Source organism: Pelophylax lessonae (assembly GCF_965119305.1).
Source record: "Pelophylax lessonae genome assembly, chromosome: 2".
NCBI lineage: Eukaryota > Metazoa > Chordata > Amphibia > Anura > Ranidae > Pelophylax > Pelophylax lessonae.
Window position 1 is genome coordinate 412,622,126 of NC_138769.1, and position 23,499 is coordinate 412,645,624.

General features: G+C 40.8%; 1 protein-coding gene across 1 annotated transcript in view; it reads right to left on the reverse strand.

Annotated features, from left to right (window-relative positions):
• Positions 1 to 20,224, reverse strand: part of ABI3BP (ABI family member 3 binding protein) — a 520,855-nt gene extending 500,631 nt beyond the window's left edge. Inside the window, exon 1 of the mRNA XM_082245218.1 lies at positions 20,062 to 20,224. Coding sequence (XP_082101344.1) covers positions 20,062 to 20,140 — 79 coding nt within the window. The 5' untranslated portion in view covers positions 20,141 to 20,224. The remainder of the gene's footprint in view (positions 1 to 20,061) is intronic.
• Between the last annotated feature and the right edge of the window lie 3,275 nt (positions 20,225 to 23,499).

Consider the following 23,499-nt stretch of genomic DNA (forward strand, 5'->3'; position numbering starts at 1 on the left):
TCTGTGCCTCATCCATGCCACATCCGTGCTCATCCATGCCACATCAGTACTCATCCATGCCACATCAGTGTTCATCCATGCCACATCAGTGCTCATCTGTGCCACATCCGTGCCACATCCATGCCACATCAGTGCTCACCTGTTCCACATCCATGCTACATCAGTGCTCATCCGTGCCACATCCATGCCACATCAGTGCTCATCTTACCACATCCATGCCACATCAGTGCTTATCTGTGCCTCATCCATGCCACGTTAGTGCTCATCCATGCCACATCAGTGCTCATCTGTGCCACATCCATGCCACATCAGTGCTCATCTGTGCCACATCCGTGCCACATCCGTGCCACATCCATGCCACATCAGTGCTCACCTGTGCTGCATCCATGCCACATCAGTGTTCATCCATGTCACATCAGTGCTCATCTGTGCCACATCCGTGCCACATCCATGCCACATCAGTGCTCACCTGTGCAACATCCATGCCACATCAGTGCTCACCTGTGCCACATCTATGCCACATCAGTGCTCACCTGTGCCACGTCCATGCCACATCAGTGCTCATCCATGCCTCATCCGTGCCACTGCAGTACTTATCAGTGCCCTACAGTGCCCCACAAAAGTTTAATGGGTAGTCAGGAAATAAGATTTGTAATTTTATGTCCCTAGAGCACCTGATGGTTCTCTCTGTATGTTGGGTCTCTGTATGTGGCTGTATTTTTGCTATGTACATGCTATGTGTTAGAAATATCTTATATAATATAATGTTTAAATAATATTACTTGCATGTTGGGCCTCTGTATGTGGCCATGCTGTGTAAAAGTCTCGCACATGTGGTATCGCCATACTCAGGAGAAGTAGCAGAATGTATTTTGGGGTGTAGTTGCAAGTATGTCTATACAGTGTGTGAGAAATAACTTAGTAATATGACAATTTTGTGAAAAAAAATAAAATAAATAAAAAATCTTAATTTTGAAAAGAATTGTGGGAAAAAATTACAACTTCAAAAAACTCACCATGCCTCTTACTAAATACCTTGGATTGTCTACTTTCCAAAAAGGGGTCATTTGGGGGGTATTTGTACTTTCCTGGCTTGTTAGTGAAATGAGATAGGCTGATCAGGTGTGATAAATTTTGAATAATTTTTCAATTTTCAATAATTGGCACCAAAGCTTGTAGACTCTATATCCTTCACAAAGACCAAATAATACATACTTACTTGGGTTGTTTTTACAAAAGACATGTAGCAGTATAACTTTTGGCCAAACATTATGAGGAAAAATTACGAAATTTGCTAAATTTTAAAAACAAAACAAAGAAAAATGCATTTTTTTTACATGTTCGGCCTTTTTTCATTGATAACGCAAAAATAAAAAAACAGTGATGATTAAATCCCACCAAAAGAAAGCTCTATTTGTGTGAAAAGAAAAAGGACAACATTGTCATATGGGTACAGTGTTGTCATTCAAAATGTGAGAGCACTGAAAGCTGAAAATGAGTCTGGTTAATCTTTGTATACCTTTTGGATATATCTTTTGAAAACACAGAGCTGGAATCGGGAGCTAGCACGCACAAGTGCCCCCATAGCAAGCCGCTTGCTATGGGGGCACTTGTCAGGGGGGAGGAGCCAGAATCCCCAGCGGGAGACTCCAGAAGAGGAAGATCAGGGCTTCTCTGTGCAAAACCAGTGCACAGAGGAGGTAAGTATGGCAGGTTTGTTATTTTAATTAAAGAAAAAACAAGCCTTTACAATCACTGTAATGACTGGGGTACACAGATCAAAAGAGAGTCTCCTCTGAAATAAAATGTGGCCTGTAGCCTAGTCCTGGCAGTAATGATGGACAAAGGAGGGTGCAACCACCCTTTCATTAGCAAAGTTAGCTAATAATCATCAGATCACCTGAAGACATTCATTCTTTCTTTATTTCAAATATCAAATATAAAAGTATATTGTAATCATGAAAGTGTATGTAAAGCCAAAATCATTTGTATTGAATAAAGTGGGAAACTGTTATTTTTTTCTGTCTGTGTCCTGCTAAGATGATTTCCCTTCACTTCTTGATATGCAACAGGAAATAATGCAAAATCCACAGTCAGAGATCTGACTGCCTTAGACAATCTGAGAGGACAGGTTGATGGCACGGGTCCATTAAAGCTCTCCTATTACTGCTGCCTTAACCAGCTGTTGACAAGCAGCCTGCCAGACCAAGGTCTTCTATATCAAAGTATCCTTTCCTTATCAAGTCTGCATACATTGTTTCCAATCTGTCAATACTTAATGATGGGGGGCAAGACTCTAGACCGCAACACATGTTGGGTTTGTGTACAATCCTTTCTTCTCATTTATATTGAAATAAACAGGTATCTGGACTTTTTAACATCATGGTATGGTGCATCAATACTGTATTTACCCTGTCTTAAGCTAGGTATACACTTTCAGGTTGAACAATAAAAAACTGACAGATCCCTGCATCAACACAACTATGTGTGATGCAGGGATCTCTTCCGCTTTTATTCTGACATTAAGTTTTTTTTAATAATTTTCAATACGTTTTCAGAGGTTTCCATACTTGAACAATTGACATTCATATGTCATACAATAAAGACAATAAATATAAGATCTTGTGCATGTTTCCATTTGTAAATGGTCATAGTTAGCTCTGAAGCCTATGGGGCACTGGATAGACTTGTGGGGAAACTGAGCCAAGAACTGTTTAACAGGTCATAGGGAAGTATGTTGAGTGAATGGACTTCCCCAACCTACTGTAACTAGTGGAAATCTGTCTTTCAAGTTAATTAGTAGGTGGTTATTTAGTAAGAAGGCAAGTAATGAAGTGTTAGTGTATGAAGAGGTAACATACAAAAATTAGAAATTGTTAAGAGAAAAGCAAAGAGCAAAGTAAATGTAGACAGTAAAGGCTAAAAAAGTAGAGTGTAAGCGGGGAAAGGAAAAAAAAGAGAAAGGGGAGGGCAGAGAGACATCAGAGCTCCCCTTAGGTCTCCCTTCAAAAAAGGGATGTGAATGAAGTAAAGCTTCCGAGTGAAAGTGAGGCATGAGCATATTGAATAAATGGGGTTCACACAGCATGAATTTTCTTATGGGTATTGAGTTAAATGCAGCCATATTAGTGCACTTGAGTACCGTCCACAGCAATGGTAATTAAACTAGGATAGTTAGTGAAATAAGATATAGAGAGAGAGAGATCGACTTTGGTGGTGGTGGTGGGGGTCGTAAGAATAACAGTCATAAGGGTGAGAATGGTCATAAAGCTCTTGGATAAGGATTTAAAAACCAAGGTCTACTTTTAGTCCATTGTTTTTTTGTGGTAAAAAGTCTATCGCTCTCTCTCTGTCTTATCTCACTAACTATGCTAGTTTAATTACTATTGCTCTGTGTGTTTGTATGTGTTTTTTTTTTCCTTTAAAGATTGTCTTACTTAACAATCTGCTCAAACTCTGTGTAGTAGTACTACTTGGACATTGAAGAAGGGGACATACCCAGAAGCTTGTCCTGAAAACTTGGTTAGTGCAAACACAAAAAGTGGGCAGTACTCAATTGCTCAAAACCTATGATAGTAAGTTTCTTGTTAATGAAAAAGAAGTATTATCTTTGCCAGACTACTGCCAATTGTGTGAATTGTTTCTTCCAAGCCTTAGCAATGGTTTGTTTGGGAGTCAATGACCTCTCCTTCCATTTGCTCGGAATGAGCAGTGCATGTTAGTTGTGGTCGTGTGCATTGCTGTATGCACACTTCAAATCTCATAGTCCATAGTCTATAGTCATTATTCCATCTTGGCAGTGAGAAAGAGAGGGTGGCTACATTCCTACTTACAGTGGGACCATGGAGAGTGAACTGCCCTCCAACTGGAAGTCAGATCACAATAGCAAACAAAAAGGAACATTGAGATTTAGAGGGGACTGTGAGTAATATACAGTATTATCTTTTTTGGAGCTGGAAGAATACATATTTTTTAACCAAAGTTCTGTGCCACATTAATTTATCAAATATTTAGTAAGGAAGGGGTGGAGGTTGAGATGTAGAAGTGCAAATGAGGGGGTTCTTGGGAAAGGGTTAATAAATAAGGTTTGAAGAGGCATAAACCCTCTGATCCAAATTCTGCTATGCATAGGGTAGGACTACCAGATTTGCAGGACATCTCCATCAATATTAAAACAGAGTCCTTGAATGGGTGGGATGGAGTTGCGCCAGTTTGGATGGCACCTCGTACCAGAAAGCAAGAACATTAAATGCAGTTTTGGTGGAGGTTATATGAATGGAGCAGGAGAAAACAGAGGACCTTATTTGTTGCCAATCCTCCCCGAATTTAGTACCTTTGAGATCACTCTGCTATTTGGAAATGTAAGTGTGATCCCTGTGCTTGACTAGGTGATTACATCAGGAATAAATGATACAGATCAATTTAGGAGAGAGGGTATAATGGTAAATGTGCTCCTAAATTGTTGGATGTTGAAGTCTTGGATGTAAGTGATGAGAACCAATGTTTAATATGCATGTATCTGAAAATATCCTAATGGGGAGCCTGAATTTTTTTCTTATTCTCAAACCAGCTATATACAGAAATTGAAGCATTTAAAAAAAAAAAACTCAAATGCTGAAACACATTGGAGCACCCCCAGCCAAAAGCACCAGGTGACTTTAGACCAAGCAAAAATGATGGGCTTCCAAAGAGTGGTAGCAGAGGTCGGTGTAGTGAGATGGGATTGCTTAAATATTTAATGGTATCCTAAACAGATAGGTTGTGCAATATCAAAGGACATGGAATGCGGCCTTGATTGAAGAGGCAGTCAAGGGGGGGCCCTAATATTTACATGTGCACAGTAATAAGATTACAAGTCCAACCCAAAGTTAATAAAAAAGGCAAGTTAGTGGGGTAAAACTTTACTTGGGTCTTTATTATTTTGCTTGCTTTCTTTCTTAGGGACACTGTCCTTGTATCACCAGAACAGGAAGTTCAGGGAAAATATCACTAATGAGGTAAAAGACAGCAATAAAAACTTGACAGTTTTAACCCTCTTCATGATGAACAAAAAGAGAATTGGCCAGAGTTGAGTTTTAAAGTAGAGCCTTCATGGGAAAAAGTTTTGACTGCTAGTGCCAATGTCTTTCTAAAAATATTAGTTGCCTGGTTGTCATGCTGACAAATTAGCCTTAAAGGCTAAGTTCACACATAATGCGCAAAATTTTGCATTTGAAAAAAATATGCATTTTATTTTTTAACCATGGAGCCTGTAAAGCATTGCTCCCATGATCAGTAGATCATGGGTGCAATGTCAGGCTCCCTCATACACTGCTAACAGCTGTTTTTAAATTGTGACAGCGAGGGCAGGGAGACAATCCCCTGCCCGCTGTCACAGTGGGCGATCAGGGGGTGCTAGTCTGCTGTATTAGTCACATGATACATGTTACACCCTGAATAAGTTACTAAAGGTAAACGTATCCTTTAACTATTTGAGTGATTGACCAGAAATAAGTATGCAGATCTGAAAAGTCAGATTTCCTAATAGCATACTTGTTCACTATTAGTGATTTATTAAAGTCAGAGGCTGAAAATGATAGTCAATTAGCATTTGCAGAAAGATAGGCCATCTATTGCAGCCTCTGTATTTTTCTTAGGAAAGGTTTCCTTTAAATATACAGTGGAGCTCTACATTTTTTCTAAACACCATTTTTACACTGAATATGTAGCCTATTATAAGGAGATACTGCCGCCTGTAGTTAACTGTCTACATGCTGCAGTTTTCTGCATGCTTTACAAAGTTAACAAATTATCAGAAACGACCATATACCGAAGAACATACCAAGACTGGAAGATCAGACGTTGGGCTCACTCCGCTGCCAGAAGTGTACAGTTAACATAGTTACAGAGATATTCCAAGTAACAAGAAAGTAAAATGTAAAACATCTGCATAGTTTGGACATACACAATGCTGTATCTTCCAGAATGAGTGAAAATTGTACTGTATGTTTTTTTTTTACCTTGGAAAGTATTGCAACTCATTATTACACTCCTAACACTAATGTAACTCAGAAGCTGCCAAAATATGGACTTTACAAACATTTAAGTGCAGACACGGCTCCAGCACATTCTTTTGGCTTTCATCTCCGATGTTTTGAGCTTCTACTTTATTACCAAATATGCATAGTGTTTTCTAACCACTACAGTTTTCCCCAACCTATTGCTATCTTTTCCTTTAGAGACTTGCTGGACTATAACATTTTTTTTGTGTATGTATCTATACATGTGTTGGATCTCCGATTCCCTGCTACAACCCAAATGCCCCCACACTGGCATTATCAAAATCACTGTCATACATTTTTTTGGATGCTGCTAGTGGATCTAACCCATTCCTTCAAAAAATAACTTATATAATGTAGTTAGGGCTGCTGATAAGTGGGCAGCACTGGTCCTCCTGTACTGGACCCAGGCACACAAGGGGGCCTGGAAAGCAGGGACAACCTGATGTGGCCAGGACAGAGAGGGGGGATCATAGTGGCGGGGGGAGAAATTACAGGAACAATGCCCTGTGTGTCTCTTCCTGCAGCAGCTGAAAGCCAGTTACTCCCCCTTTACCTCCCAAAGGCTTTCAGCTGCTGTAAGGAGACATCGGGCATTGTTCCTGTAATTGCTCCCTGGCAACGCCGATCTCCCCTTACAGTCCTGCCCACATTTGATTCCCCCTGCTATCTGGGCCCCCTGTGTGCTTGGCTTCCTCCTACTGCACTGCTGGCTTCCCTCTCCTGCCAGCTGCTGCGGGCATACAGCGCGACGTTAAGGATGGAGAGCAAAGGAAGGGGCCGGTAAATTTGTAATTTACAGACCCCTTCCTTTAGTTAATAAACACAGTGAGTATTTAGTACCAGTTCACTGTGTTCACTATGCTTCAGTTTATGAATGAACAGGAGCCTCTATCTCTTGTTCATTCATCTTCAGTGCAGCTGAGGCTGCAGATAAAGGAATTGAAGAATTTGTCTCCTCAATTCCTTTCTCTGTCTCAAAGGTGAGATGTCAGGGGTCTGTTTAGATCCCTGATATTTCACTCAAGCCCCCCTCTAACAGCATTGTAAAAAAGATTGTAAAAAATAATTAATAAAATTAAAAATAAAATTGAAAAAATTATTCCATTCACACAGGTTCATCCATGAGGATGCAACGACTGTATGAACACAGCTTCAGGTCCTAATTTGACAGGTGTGTGGGTGAGTGGCCCCAAATACATAATGTCAGTGTTCGATGACCATACACCCGCATCCACACACCTGTCAAATTAGGACCTGCGACTGTGTTCATACAGCTGGTGCACACAGCAATAGCCACATTTAAAAAAAAAAAAACAACACTGATTAACTCAGGCCTTAGCACCAATGTGAATGAGCCCCAAAAACGAATTTAAACACAGAATTTTTTTTTTTTCTTAACTGAATACAAATGTATCTTTTAGATTTAGCAGGAATTTTATAAGTTACATTATGATAATAATATTTAGTGTATTTTTATGAAAATATTGTTTTGATTATTTTTTTGGGGGGGCTGTCAGGTAGGCTGTGTGGGGCCCCGTGATTTCTAACAGCAGCCCTGAATATAGTTAATCTACAGAGTTGTCCACAATATCTAAAAAAAAAGACCAAATAAATCCTTCCTCCAAGGAGTTAACTCTGTCTTATTTGGCAGCTTTCGTTTTTGGATCTTGGGGCAATAAACATCAATCTTATTGATTTGTTGGTCCTTGAACCTAAATCTTTAACACAACAATGCGGGACTTGTTGACATTATTTAAGTGAAAACCATAAGTAGATGCTGAAGAGCTGCTTTCAAGGGTTTAATTAAAAACACTTTTAGGGTAATTCCTCGACTTGCGTTTACCAGAATTTACACAGACTTCTGCATCAACTATGTTGCAATGCTGTGGTACATAAACTGTGCTTTTATTTAAACAAATGACATTGCACATACAATTGCTGCAAAAGCCATTTTTTAATTTATTGCTATTAAAAATATCCTTCTATTTTAGTCTGCAGCCACTGTATTGCAAAACGGCAATCTGGAGGTATTTTATACTCCATTGTGACCTCAGAAATGTCATGCTTTTGTTATTGGCTCCCTGATTTTATCAGCTGTCTGCACCAGTATACTAATAGCATTTAGGTATCCACTAAAATAGGAATTTCATTCTTCGGGGAAAGAACTCCCCACAAAATGTTTTTTTCTACAGGGTTGCAAACACTGCAGCTTTCCTCACTAGAATACTTAAATTTCATCAGTTGGTCCTATTTAGGAATCAGTCTGGAAAGGACACGGTGAAAGAAACAACTAATTCTTCAGACCAGAAAAATGTAGGAATCTAGGGCGAACATAAGAAAATCTATCAATTTCCCCATCCACATTAACCACTTAAGCCCCGGAGGATTTGGCTGCTAAAGGACCAGGGGTTTTTTTGCGCTTTTTTACTGCGTGACTTTAACGGACAATTGCGCGGTCGTGCGACGCTGTACCTAAACGAATTTGACGTCCTTTTTTTCCCACAAACAGAGCTTTCTTTTGGTGGTATTTGATCACCTGTGCGATTTTTTGATCACGCGCTATAAACAAAAAAAGAGCGTAAATTTTGCAAAAATAACAATATTTTTCACATTTTTTTATATGAAATTCCCCAAAAAAAAAAGTAAAAATCAAAATTTTTTAACATTTTTCGGCCAATTTGTTTTATGCTACCTATGTTTGGTAAAAAAAATCGAAAAAAGCGTATTTTGATTGGTTTGCGCAAAAGTTATCGCGTTTACTAACAAAGGGAAAGATTTTTGTCATTTTTGTTTTTTTTTTTTTAACGCGTAATGGCGGCGATCTGCGATTTTTTTTTCGGTACTGCGACATTGCGGCGGACAGATCGGACCCTTGACTGACATTTTTGACACTTTTGGGGTTACCAGTGACATTACTGCAGTAATCAGTGCTATACATATGCACTGTTACTGCAAAAATGACACTGGCAGGGAAGGGGTTAACTTTATTGGACAGGGAGGGGTTAAGTGTGTCCTAGGGGCGTGATTCTAACTGTGTAGGGACATTCCTATTGGTGTAAAAGCAAAGATCAACCGTTCTACATAGTAGAACGGACAGATCTTCACTTTTACACAGGGAGAACTGACAGGCAGCTTGTTTACACAAGCTGCTCTGTCTTTCTCCCTTCACAGGAGCGATCGCAGTGTGACTGGCGGACATCGAGTCCGCCGGTCACACGCACTGACTTGCCTGTGAACGAGCCGCGGCGGGCGCGCGCCTCGGCGGGCGCGCGCCCGCCCGCGATAGGCTCGCAAGTCAGTGACAGGCGAGTGACGTACCGATACGTCACTCTGCCTGGCCGGGGCTGACCGCCGCAGTATATAGTCGTGCGGCGGTCGGCAACCGGTTAAACAGAGGCCATCTATTGTATTCAGGAAATGGCATCCATGGTATATCTGATAGGATGCATTCTCTGTTCCACTGATAAATGTTCGCAAGGCCCTGTTGGGCCAGGTGGTGTTTGCAGGGCTGAACAGGAAAAGAAAAGAAAACAAATCGGTTCCTCCATCAACGCTAACAGTGTGGATAGAGGGATCCACACGACAGGCAGTCCCTGGGCTACAAACATCCGACTCACAAATGACTCCTACATACAAAAGGAAGGAGACAACAGGAAGTGAGAGAAAATCTAACTCTAGGAAGGGAAATTTACCCATGTAAGCGTTACCATGGGAAAAAGGTGTCTCCACAGAAGCTTTATCGCCAATCCTTGTTTCCGAACAACCCAAAATATTCAAAATCCAAATGTCACAGTGTCAGAAAGAAAGATATGCTATCTACAAAACTTAAAATGTTTTTTTTTGGCTGGAGCTACACTTAAAAAATGTACATGTTCTGACTTACAAACAATTTCAACTTAAGAACGAACCTACAGTCCCTATCTTGTTTGTAACCCGGGGACCACCTGTACTGGGTATTGTAGTCAGGCAGCCGCAGCACTCAATGTGGGATAAACCTAATTAGAGGTAACTTTTTCTTTACACACCACAAGTCTCAAAAATCTTTATGCCTAGAGTTACGCTTTAAGTTCTGTGTTCTGTTAGCCGGAGCATGTTACTTAAGTTCTGAATAAAGCAGCCATTCGCTAATGTATAAACCGCTAACTAGTTCTGAGATAATGACTGGGTAAATAGGTATTTGGTTTAGTACCTCTAATGCAGGGTTTCTCAACCAGGGTTCCATGGAACCCTAGGATTCCTCCAGGGGTTGTTATGCCCCGTGCACACGTGCAGATTATCTGAAGACTTTTGTCTGTAGACTTACCAAAACCATATAATATGAGGTCAAACCTAAACACTTTCAATTTGTATGCAATCCGGCAGGCCCTTGCACTACATAGAAAAGGTAAATCTGAAGACAAAAGTCTTCACATAATCTGCACGTGTGTACGGGGCATTAGGGGTTCCTTGACCAATGGGCAATTTCTACCTCTCAGATAAGTTTCCAATGAAACCATTATTCCTTTTAGCTATCTCTAAGGAGGTAAGTATTCCCAATGATGACAAGAGTAAGGAGCATTCTTCCCGCTGACTGTCACACTGATGTGTCATGAGTTGTAGAATTTTAATTTTTATTGGGTGTTCCCCAAGACCGGGTTTCTCTGTGTTGAAAAAATCGAGAAAGGCTGCTCTAAGGAATTATGCCTCTTTTTTAAGGAAATCCTCCCTGCTGGGGTTCCTAAATTCTCTAACAAGCCAGTGGCTGCCATAAACAGCCAATGTACACTTTCCTTAATTTACCTATTTTTACTCTCAATATACATTATAGGTATGCTTTCCCAGAAATGTGTTAACTGATTGCTTTACCCAATGTAAGAACCTCTGCGTGATATAATTTATTCTGCTGCTTCCTCCTTTCCAATCTCACCAACAGCAATTTAAAATAAAACCTTTTCATTTTCATCACATTCTATATTTTATACCAAGTAACATTATCACTAGGTTTCTGTGCCTCGCTACACATTGTAGGCAGATCATATCAGTTTGTAGGGGCAGACAGGGTGCTGAAAAAATTAAAAATTATAAGGAGCTGCCTTCGCATGCAGACTGTCCTAGGTAATGCCTGCATGGTAATGCTGAACCCCCATGATTGAAACAACTGAAATCCAATGAATGAAAGGAGCAGGCTGGGCTGGGGGCAGCAAAGGATTAGGTAAAGGAATTTGATGGCTTTAAATGTCCTCCAGCCAAAAAAACAGGTGCGCTCTGACCTGCTGCAGCTTGTCATGCACACGGTGTGCAGCTCACAGTGTTCAGTGAAATCAGTGTTTTCAGTATAGAAACAGGGCCTGTACAATTGTACAAGACTGAAGATAAGGCTGGAGTTTATCTTTATAGTGTATAACTGACTACTAGTTCAAAACAGTAGTGGTATTGTGGTGTATTGCACTGTCTGAAAGCTCTTACAGGGATTCTCAAACTATGGCCCTCCAGTTGTTACAGAACTACACATCCCATGAGGCATGGTAAAACTCTGACATTCACAGACATGATTAGGCATGATGGGAATTGCAGTTCCTGAACAACTGGAGGGCCATAGTTTGAAGACCCCTGCGTCTAGCACATGAGCTGTAAAAAGAGGATATTTTCTGTATTCTAAATTCAGTTTTACTAAGCAACTGCCAGTGCAAAGTATAATATCTAGCTTTGGAAGCTATATCAAATCTGACAGTCACTCCATTTTAACCAATTGCCGACCGCCACAAGTATATATACTGCGGTGGTCAGCCCCGTGCAGGCAAAGTGACGTACCGGTACACGCTGAACTAATAAAACAAGATAACTCAGATTTTCAGTGAGTGCAAAAACCCTTCCAAAATCTTGCTGTAATCATCTCAGTAAAGAAATATTTTCTGATTGAATGCTTTAGACACATAATATTTTTCCATTTCTTTTTACACTGTAGTGAATAAGACAGGTTAAAAAGACTTACTTAGGAAGGAAGGAAGACATTCTTATAAAACATGGTTCATTTGTAACAGGGACAAAATTAGTTTCTAATACCCCAAGACAATGAGACATTCCCTGATCAATGGTATCTCTTAGAAATATTAACCACTTGCCGACCGCCGCACGACTATCTACGTCGGCGGTCAGCCCCTCACAGGCAAACTGACGTAGGTCTACGTCGCTTGCTTGTGAGGGTCTAGGGAGCGAGCGCACGCCCCCGGAGGCGCGCTCCCGCTCCCGCGTGGTCACGGACCCCCCCGCGCGTGTGACCGGCGGACCCGATGTCCGTCGGTCACTCTGCGATCGGCGGGGGAGAGGGAGAAAGTCAGGTGGCTTGTGTAAACAAGCTGCCTGTCATTCTCCCCTGTGTATGATTGATGATCATACGGTTCTACTATGTAGAACCATTGATCACCGTTCATACAGCTGAAGCCACAGCCAATCACAGTATAAAGCACGCCCCTAGGGACACACATAGCCCCTCCCTTTCAAAAAAAGTTAACCCCTTCACTGCCAGTGTATTTTTACAGTAACAGTGCATATGTATAGCACTGATTACTGTAGAAATGTCACTGGTAACCCCAAAAGTGTCAAAAATGTCAGTCAAGGGTCCGATCTGTCCGCCGTAATGTCGCAGTACCGCAAAAAAAATCGCAGATTGCCGCCATTACGCGTTAAAAAAAAAAACAACAAAAATGACAAAAATCTTTCCCTTTGTTAGTAAACGGGATAACTTTTGCGCAAACCAATCAAAATACGTTTTTTGCGATTTTTTTTTACCAAACATAGGTAGCATAAAACAAATTGGCCGAAAATGTTAAAAAATTTTGATTTTTACATTTTTTTTGGGGGGAATTTCATATAAAAAAATGTGAAAAATATTGCTATTTTTGCAAAATTTACGCTCTTTTTTTGTTTATAGCGCATGATCAAAAAATCGCACAGGTGATCAAATACCACCAAAAGAAAGCTCTGTTTGTGGGAAAAAAAGGACGCCAAATTCGTTTAGGTACAGCGTTGCACGACCGCGCAATTGTCCGTTAAAGTCACGCAGTCCCGAATCGCAAAATACCCCCTGGTCGTTTAGCAGCCAAATCCTTCGGGGCTTAAGTGGTTAAAACCCAGTTATATTTTTTGCATTTAGAAACACATTGAGCTCCAGTGGAAGTCTATCTCCTTATTGTATAACTTTTACTGTAAAGCGTTTATGTTATTTAAGGGGTCAAATCAGTCATTACAGAGTGACGTGTGATGCAATAAAAGCTGCCCAAAAATGAATTGAGATTTTTACAAGGATGTAACAAGCTCAGAATTCGGAAAATGATACCAACACTACAGGTGTTTTCATACTGGTCTTTGCTAATTTAGGTTGATATTTAACCCCAAAACAAAAATCTTGTAACATGTAACTGTCTGTTACTATCTGTAACATGTATTTGGGCAGATATATGCTGGTGTTGTGCTGCATTCTCTTTGTAAAATAAAAGGGAGATTTCCTAAACTGCACGTGGATGCAGTTGTTGGGTAAATATGGAATTTCTTAAAGCTAGCCGTACATATGACAATTTTTAGTCAGTTTCAAACACCTTTTATTTACTGCGAATCCCAAATATAGTAATACCACCTACAAGTTCAATCAACAACCAGAATTAACTAAAATGTGAAGTTGAAACTGGACAATAAATTTATAAATACAATACAGTTTATAAAAAGATTAAATCAAAACAGAAACACGCTATGGCAACATGAAAGCAATCACCTTTTTCTACTAGGTTTGATCAGGCAATTTTGATCCCATCTCCTAGCAATTGATCATAATTAGTGATGAGCCGAACACCCCCCGGTTCAGTTCACACCAGAACACCGCAAACAGGGGAAAAGTTTGTTAGAACATGCGAACTCCATTAAAGTCTATGGGGCTCAAACATGAAACTTTAAAAGTCCTAATTTTAAAGGCTTAAATGCAAGTTATTGCCCAAAAAAAGTGTATGGGGACCTGGGTACTGCCTTTGGGGACATGTACTAATGCAGTGATTTTAATGATGCTTAAAGTGAAACAATAAAAATGAAAAATTCCTTTAAATATTGTGCTTGGGGGGTCCCCTTAATGTGGCTGTAAAGTGGCGCATTTGTGTGATGTATGTAGCCTGCTGCAGCAATACTGACATTTCTAAAGGAAAAAGTGTAATTTAAACTTGCTCGCGGCTGTAATGTATTGTCGGCTTCCGCAATACAGATAAAAAAACATGAAAAAAATGGTGTGTGCTCTCCCCCCCCCCAGTCCATATCAGACCCTTGGTACGGATTATAAGGGGAACCCCGTGGCAAAATTGAAAAAAAAATGGCGTGGGGGTCCCCCCCCAAAATCCATACCAGACCTTTACTCGAGCAAGCAGCCTGGCTGGACAGGCTGAAGGGGGGACGAGTGAGCGCCCCCCTCCTGAACCATACTAGGCCACTTGCCCCCCAAAGCCCCTTGTCCCAATGTTGACAGGGACAAGGGTCTCTTCCCAACAACCCTGAGCTGTGGTTGTGGGGGTCTGGGGGTGGGGGACTTATCGGAATCTGGAAGCCTTTAACAAGGGGGCCCCCAGATCCCGGCCCCTCCCCCATGTGAATAGATATCGGGTACATCGTACCCCTACCCATTCACCAAAAAAGTGTACAAAAAAATAAAGACAAAAGCCAGTTTTTGACAAGTCATTTATTAAAAGTTTTTTAAAAAAAATGTCCCTTGATGTAAATCAATCGGCGTGCACCCGAAAAATAGAAAAAAAAAAGAAGCTCTTGCCTCTTCAGACGCTTCCCATGTAATGAGCTGTTTGAGTTTGATCACTCTTATATAGGAATCTGATGTCACGAGCACCCAATAATGCACTACAATAATGCACCCAATAGTACACTGAAGTGACGGGAGCGTTTTTTTTTACACTTCTATTTTTAGGGTGCAGCGGCCCCATTTGTCGAGATTAACTTACGTTCGACTCGAACTCAAAGCTCATCCCTAATCAAAATCATCACTCAATGTCTTTGATGGCTTTGCAATTTTGACAAAAAATAGAATTGAAAGGTCAATCATTTCACTAAATTTCAACATGAAAGGTCAGGTTAAAGCTTTCATTGAGAAAAAAGCTCTTGTATGTGTCTACTTTGATCAGAGAACTCCATATGCATGCTCCTCATTGAAGATATTCTTTGAGCTTTATATTAATACTACAGTACATTATATCTCTTACTTCTCTGACAAATAGGGCACAACATAAAAAGTTATCAAAACTTCACCCTAATGACTCTGAGTTTAATGGTTAAAATTCCCTGTACCTGGAACCAGGGTACAATTCCCCACTGAGTGTTGATTTAATGAGACAGCAGGGTGTCATGTACTCCTACTGATGTTCTATTACACCATCTGCATAGAGGTTCTCCCCATGTTTTGCAAGTTTACTCTGGATACTGCATTTCCATTCATCATTTTAAATGCATACTTTTAGGTTAACTGGCTTCCATCCAACTGGCCCTACAGCAGTGGGTCAGGGACTGGTGTGAATGGATTAGCTTTCCCTATAAACAACTGTGGAAAATGTATCAATAAATAATAAATCAGTTAAAGCAAGCCTTACCTACCCCACCAGCTTTCAGTTATTTCACTCCTATTCCCCTCTTTTCTCACTATTTGTAATTTCTTTTTTTGACATCTTTTTTGGGAACCCTCCTCACACGTTCTAGATTCTAGCCAAAAGAGAATGACATGCTAAGTTGTCTGCAGCCTCCCCCTGGGTTACCCGCATTACTCATTCCAGGAGCCTCTGGGTAGTTTACAGCGAATACACCATGAAGCATGCACATCATAAGGGTGCCTGCTGCAAGATATTAGAAGAGACAGATGCCTTCAAAGCCCTCACAAAAAAGATGATGGTGAGGGACTGGAGGTGCAGTAGTGGATTCCTACAGAATACTGCTGGATTTGCTGGGTGAGTATGTTTTTGTGGATAACTCAGTGAAAAAGATAAGAGGGAACAACATGCAGTGGTGAATTTATGTATGTTGCTACTGTAAATAGAATTTAAAAAAATGTAACATGGTGACTTGGGTCACATGGCATGCTGTGCAAAATGTTAGTATGGTCCCATCTGTCACCATCACCATAAACTCCCAACAATGCATGAAAATGTTGGATTTAAAAGCCAAGCTCTATACTACTATTCAATCTTTTTCTAGAGTATAATTTTCTAGTGGTTTAATGGTTTAATAGGCCACACCAAGTATGCATAGGTGAGTGCATTTCACAATACGTGGGTCTAAATTAAGTGAACTACAATACTATGAAATAAAACAATAAATAAATATTAAAGTACCTAAAATAAAGTGCAGAGCAAGAGATAGAGGTCTGCAAGCCCCGCTCCTCTCTCTTACTTCATGCAACCCCACTTTGATTTGTATCTTTATTCCTAGTGTGACATCATGGCTGTCAATCTGGCAATGTGTAATGTGGAGTTTCAGATGAGAAATATGAGCTGCCAATCAAAACTGGGTGAGGGATATGGGTTATCATACGGAAGCTGGGTGACATGGTGCAAATCCTGTCTGGTGAGGGGTATGGGTTATCATAGAGAAGCTAATTGGTAGACAGTGTAAAGGCCATTCATATGCCCCTTACTCTAAAAGCTAGTTATAAATTAGGCTGGTTGCCATTTTGTTTAGTTTGCTGGATTTGGCATGCGGAAATACTGGATGCCTTTAGCTGCCATTGTGCTTTGCTGGGCTTCTGTTGTATCCCTGCACCTTTAAGAAGAAATGGGCTCCCTCCAGCCATACCGGCCTTTAATTTATCTATTACTTTATATGCTCCAACATGAAGGTTCTCATAGACTAGACTTAGGAGAAAAGAAGAGAACATCCTGCCAGCAATGTCCCCACTGTATACAGCCAGATCAGAGTGTCCTGTACAATAATACGGGTCACATATGCCCAAGTCCTTGTTACCATTCCTTTGGGTTGATCTACTCTATATGGCCCAGTTCTCGTCCAAAGGTTGGATCAGGTCTTAAACATTTATCAATACTTTTTCCTAGGGCTTAGTAACACAAATATTTATGACTTGTTACAAACCTGACTAAATCTCTCTCCAGTTTAGGTCAGACTTTCCTATACATAAAAAAATAGTTCACTAAGATACTTTTGTTGCCTCTACGTGTCTTATTTCCCTACTGTGTCCAATCAGAGGTGAAAAAACAAATTCTACACCGGATTGCACTCAGTGAAGACCTTGGATCCAGCACAGTGTTCCAGAATCGGTCTTTTAGTGTACTGCCAATCCAGCTTAAAAGTGAATTTAACAGATGAACTGTATTCTCACATTCCCTGTTTTTATTGAGCACCTATTTTCCCTTGCAGTAAAAGATCATTATTAATCATTTGGTATATCATAAAAACATTTTATTTCAACTGTTTTTTAAGTTAAATCTTTCACAATATCTAGATAGAAATATATATATATCTATATACAGTATATCTATATTATTACTGTATATATATATATATATATATATATAAATATATATGTATATATATATTTATATCACAAAGCTTTTTTTTTTCAAGTTTGCATAGAGTTGGCAATGGTTAAAACCAGGGATTTGTTTCTCAGTGAATAGGTGCTGGAACTGCCCTCTTTCAAGCTAACCTTTTGCGCCGCCCCCCCCCCCCCCTACCCACCTCTGAGCATCGTCTCTTGGTTCCACCCCATACCCGCCACCTCCCTGCACCTCCCCTTTGAGAGAAAACAGAACCAAGCATAATTTTGTGGAGCTAAGAAATTACAAGATAAGAAGAAAAGCAGTGAAATAGATCCCCTTTGGCCAGTAACACACCAGCACCCCTTGCCATTACATACATTCAGTGCGTGAGATGTTTGTGTAGGTTTTCACTCTCTGACAATTTCTTATTTATTCTTGTTCCGGTGGCAACTATACAATTTTATATCTCCATCACTTTCTATCTTGGTGAGAATGGCCACTAGGAGAAATAGAAAGAGTGCCCCTGCCCAGCACCAATGCAGACAGTAAAAAAAAAACAAAGTGACAGGAGTTCTAACCGTTTTGTAAAGCTAAAAGCGGATCTTCACGCTCTCCTTCTACTTTTATGCAACTGCTACTTTCTCTGTCCTTTCCCACAACAGTAATTTTTTTTTTTTGCAAATTCCTAACATCTCGCATCTCAGGGGGCTTTGAGACAACCTACTGCAGATGTGTATGCACTGCGGCCCACCATCAGGGGATGGCTGCCAGGAAGAGACAGCTGGCTCCTGATGAAGTAAGATGGTGGTGTGGGCCCTGGCATGCTATGACAGCACAGCAGACCATAGCAGGACAATGCTGGATTTTCTTGCCAGATGAGTACTGTATATGTATATGCCTACCCAACAACAGTTTGAGCTTTAGGTACACATTATTCACATTTATTGTTACAATAATTTTTTGATAATGTCTTTTTATATGAAGATTTTAGAACTGAGCGTCATTGACTGTTGAAATATTCTCTTAGCACAAAGTTTGCCAATAAATCTACAACGCAACCAGGGCTGGGACAAGGGGTGGGCAGGAATGGCGGCTGTCCTGGGCACTATGTTATCATGTGAGGTGGGATGACACCTCATTGAGAATGGAGGGAGAGGAGATTTGTGTTGACAAGGGGAATTTGGGGAGCAGCAGTGGTGGGTAATCATTTTTCTAGGAGGGCAAATTTAGGGTGGTGATTTGGGGGATTCGTGTCGGGAGAGGGGATGGGAGAAGAGGATTTGTGCTAGGAGGGGGGATTTGTACTATAAAAGTAATATGATAGAGGGGAATTTTTTTTTGGGGGGGGGGGGATTTGTGCTAGTAGGGGAAATTTGGGGGGTGATATGTGGTATTGTGTGGGATTGAGGGAGGGGACTTTGTCCTGCAAGTGGACGGGCAAATTATTTTTTGCTTGTAGGGGAAATTTAAGGGGTAGTGGATTTGTGTGGGGGATGTTTTTATTTTTTTTGGGGGGGGGGGTGAGGGGAAAATTTGAGCTGGGGGAATGGGGGCAAAGATTTGTGCTGGGAGGAAAGGTTTCAGCAGGGACCAGATGCAGATTTGTACTGAGAAGAGGAGGAATTTAGGTTTAAGGGGTGAGCATGCAGATTAGTTATCAATTTTTTTTGGGGGGGGGGGAAATATTCGCTGACACATAATGCTCAATTGGGGGTGCAATTTGGCATGTTCGCCCTGGGCTCTAGATGACCTTGTCCTGGCTCTGATCGTAACGATTCCACATTTAAATCTGAACCTTCCTTTCTACAGTATAACATCTGAGCGATACAGTACAACTCCTGTAAAGTATCCCTAGCTGTGCTGGGCTGGAACAAAGTCAAGAATGATGAAGAAACATGTGTCACTAAACTTTTACTATTCCCAATGGCCGTGTCTTGCTGAAAATGATAGAGGACTTAGATGACTTCAAACTTGTTCCAGCATCAACCCACACACGATTATACTAATTAGGGACATGCCCTTAATATGGTTGAAAATCGGACACGAGTGGAAAAAAATAAGTATGCCAACCGCTATAAAGCCAAACAATATCAGATGCAGAATCTTTTATTGGACACTCCAGCTGTTCTATCTGTACAATTACCATCTGCCAAAAAACAGATTACACTGAACAATCCACCCAGGCAGAGGGGGAGTGTCGGTGTTTTGCTAATCTCTGCATATTAATGAAAAAAGGTATAGTAACACACTTTATAACAACATAAATAAGTAAGTGCAGTTTATGTCAACCAGCAAAACATTAACATACAATAACACAAAACAGTGCACAGCAAAGTGATAGAGGAAATAGCTAGATTAGCACATTGCATGATCAGGTAGTGATCAGAATTGATGGATTTCAGAGCATAGTCATATAACATTGCACTTTGCATCACCTGTCTATGAATTATCAAGAATTATTTTTTAAAGTAACCCCAAAGACATTTAAAAACTGCTTTGCTTTTTCAATTACTTGCCTTTTGGCAGCTTCTGTGCATATCCAAGATGTGCAGATATAACTCCAAAGAGAAACAGGAAAAAGACCCTTGAAATCATGATGCCAAGTCCCCCTGCACAATGAGATAGATGCTGCTATGAAACACTCAGCAAGGTAGCTGAGTTTAAACTTCTCTCCTTCCAGTGACAGGGGCTGGAACTTGACAGCTAAGTTTAGGTGGGTGGAGACATGACGACACTCTCTCCAAAAATGTTTCTCTTGATTTGCATATGTGTAATAATATCAGATTGCTTATGTAATCATATTCTGGGTACTATTAGACCTTGTTGAAGAGGCAGTTAGAAAAAAAAGCAGTGGATTCTGCTTTCTCTGTTAGGGGAAAACTATATGATTTTAGAAAAGTGAAGTATTTAAGGAAAGTGAAACTTCTCTAATTAGTGAACTGTAACTGTGAACAAGGTAGAGGCAATAGTCCTGTTATTATCATTAAACTATCACGGCTGTGCTAAAAATAAGTAAGGGAAAGACGAGCTAATAATAAATCAGCAGATACAGCCGTATAGCTGCTATATAAATGTAGTTTCCAGAGACAAAAAAAAACAAAAGTTGTGATTTACATAAAGTACTTATGGAAGTGAGTGAATTGATTCATGAATCCGGTGAGGCTGGCAAATACAGTTCTTTCGGATATATGAGGATTCATTCACTAAGGGCACATTAAAACAAGTATTGCCGTCTGAAGAGCAATCAGTGGTGGATCGCTTTGCAGAGAGCGATGTACAGGGAGTGAATAGTCAATATTTTTCCTCCTCATCAGCTGTTTTAACCCTCAAAAGCCCACAGCACCAAGTTGCAATAGTAAGCATTGGCACATGTGGCACGGGACAGTTGCAGCGTAGACCCATTCACTTTTTTTGTTGCACTGGGGGAGATTTACTAAAACCAAAGAGTGCAAAGTCCAGAGTCAGTCATACAGGGGTATACTCTATACACAGGTCACATTGGGGATAATTTACTAAAACTAAAGAGCGCTAAATCTGGTGCAGCTGTGCATGGAAGCCAATCAGCTTTTAACTTCAGCTTGCTCAGTTTAACCACTTGCCGACTGCCTAACGACAATTTACGTCGGCAGTCAGCCCCTCACAGGCAAAGTGACATAGGTATACGTCGCTAGCCTGTGAGGCTCTAGGGAGCGAGCGCACGCCGCCGGAGGCCCACTCCCGCTCGCTCACAGACCCCCCGCGCGAGTGACCGGCGGACCCGATGTCCGCCGGTCACTCGCGATCGTCGGTTACACCGGGAGAAAGGCAGGCGGCTAATGTAAACAAAGCCGCCTGTCATTCTCCCCTGTGTAACAGCAGAGATCATACGGTCCTGCTATGTAGGACCGTTGATCTCTGCTGTTACATGAAAAGCCACATCCAATCACAGTTGGAAGCACGCCCCTAGGGACACACTTTACCCCTCATTCTCAAATAAAGTTAACCCTTTGCCTGCCAGTGTCATTTTTACAGTAACAGTGCAAATGTTTAGCACTGATTACTGTAGTAATGTCACTGGTACCCCCAAAAGTGTCAATAATGTCAGTCAAGGGTCCAATCTGTCCGCCGCAATGTCGCAGTCCCGCAAAAAAAAAATCGCAGACCGCCACTATTACTCGTTAAAAAAAAAAAAACTATAAAAATGACAAAAATCTTTCCCTTAGTTAGTAAATGCAATAACTTTTGTGCAAACCAATCAAATTACGCTTTGGCCTAAAATGTAAAAAAATTTAGATTTTTACATTTTTTTGGGGGGGAATTTCATATAAAAAAATTTGAAAAATATTGTTATTTTTGCAAAATTGTCACTCTTTTTTTGTTTATAGCGCATGATCAAAAAATCGCACAGGTGATCAAATACCACCAAAAGAAAGCTCTGTTTGTAGGAAAAAAAAGGACATCAATTTTATTTAGGTACAGCATTGCACGACCGTGCAATTGTCCGTTAAAGTCACACAGTGCCGAATCGCAAAATAGGCCCTGGTCAGGAAGGGGGTAAAATCTTCCGGGGCTTAAGTGGTTAACTTTGAGAAAAATACTCAGAAGCTGATTGGTTTCTATGCAGAGCAGCACAAGATTTTGCACTCTTTAGTTTTAGTAAATCATCCCCAATGTGACCTGTGTACAGATTATACCCCTGTATGGCTAACTCTGCAGCTTAGGGGTTTGCTGTAGTGGAAGGAGATGGTAAAAACATGGCTCAATCCCATGTAGTTACCGCCACTTAACTGTAAGTGAAAACGAAGCCTTAAGGAGTTTGCTTAGCAAAGATATGTTAGTGTATAGGTTACACAAAGTATAGCAGTAAATAATCTAATTCGGTTTCAGTTTTATTGCTCATTCGTGTGAAAGGGAAATTTTAAAAAACAGGATGTTTCCTAGCATTATTAGTTGATTGAATAGAAGGCAATTTCTGCTTTTTTTACTAAACTGTTTAGTGAACATTTTGCTCCTTAGAGTAACACTAAAGGCTTAACGTTTTTTTCTTTTTTTTTTTTTTTTTACCTTAAAGCATTCACAGCATTAAGGCGAAAAGCATAGGGGGTAATAGGTTTGCATGTCTTAATCCCCCTGTGGCTCCCTTGCAGCACCCAAAGCCAATGGGAAGGGAAAGGAGGAGAAGATGGCAGCTGCAGGGGAGCCGCAGGGAATCCGTGCTTTGGAGAGGAGGGGAATCGGCAGTGCTGCGGGAGATCAGTGTGCCATGTGTGACAGGGTACGGTGACCCTCCTTCCTGCACACACACTTGGATGATTCCCATAGGTGTGCGCAGCCTATTGCATTAGGGTGTGCACTCCAAATTTATTAAAACATGGATGGTGTTAGTAGGGCAGTAGACTTGTCAGTAGGGCAGAGGTTGGTGTCAGTGGGGCAGTGGACGGTGTCAGTAGATTTTTATTTTTATTATTTGATTTTTTTTATTATTTTTTACTATTTTTTTTTTTTTTTTAGGAGCTCCCTTGGAAGGCTTTTGGTGAAATATCAGCAGGGGGAATCTTCACCATACGGGATGATTAGGGTGTGCCCAGTCACACCCGGCACACCTGTAGAAAAGACAAAAAAGAAAAAGAGGGGCGCACCGACCTAGTGCATTACCATAAAAACTTTTATTAAAATATTAAAAGGTGTACAATATACTCACAAGACTGGTGTGGTACAACACACATCAAGAATAGCATATACAGTCTCCAAGGTAGCCAGGTCCCAATAGTGACAAATGGGCATACAGATAGTCGCATGGGGCTGCTGTGGCTAGGCTGACGCGTTTCAGGGGCGAGCCCCCTTCCTCATAGCCAGAAAAGATGCTGCTCCATCAGACAGCACTTGAGCGCAGGAGGTTTTGTTTTTACTTGACACCCGGCACACCCCCTGCGCACGCCTATGATGATACGCTACTGTGTTGTCCATGCACCATT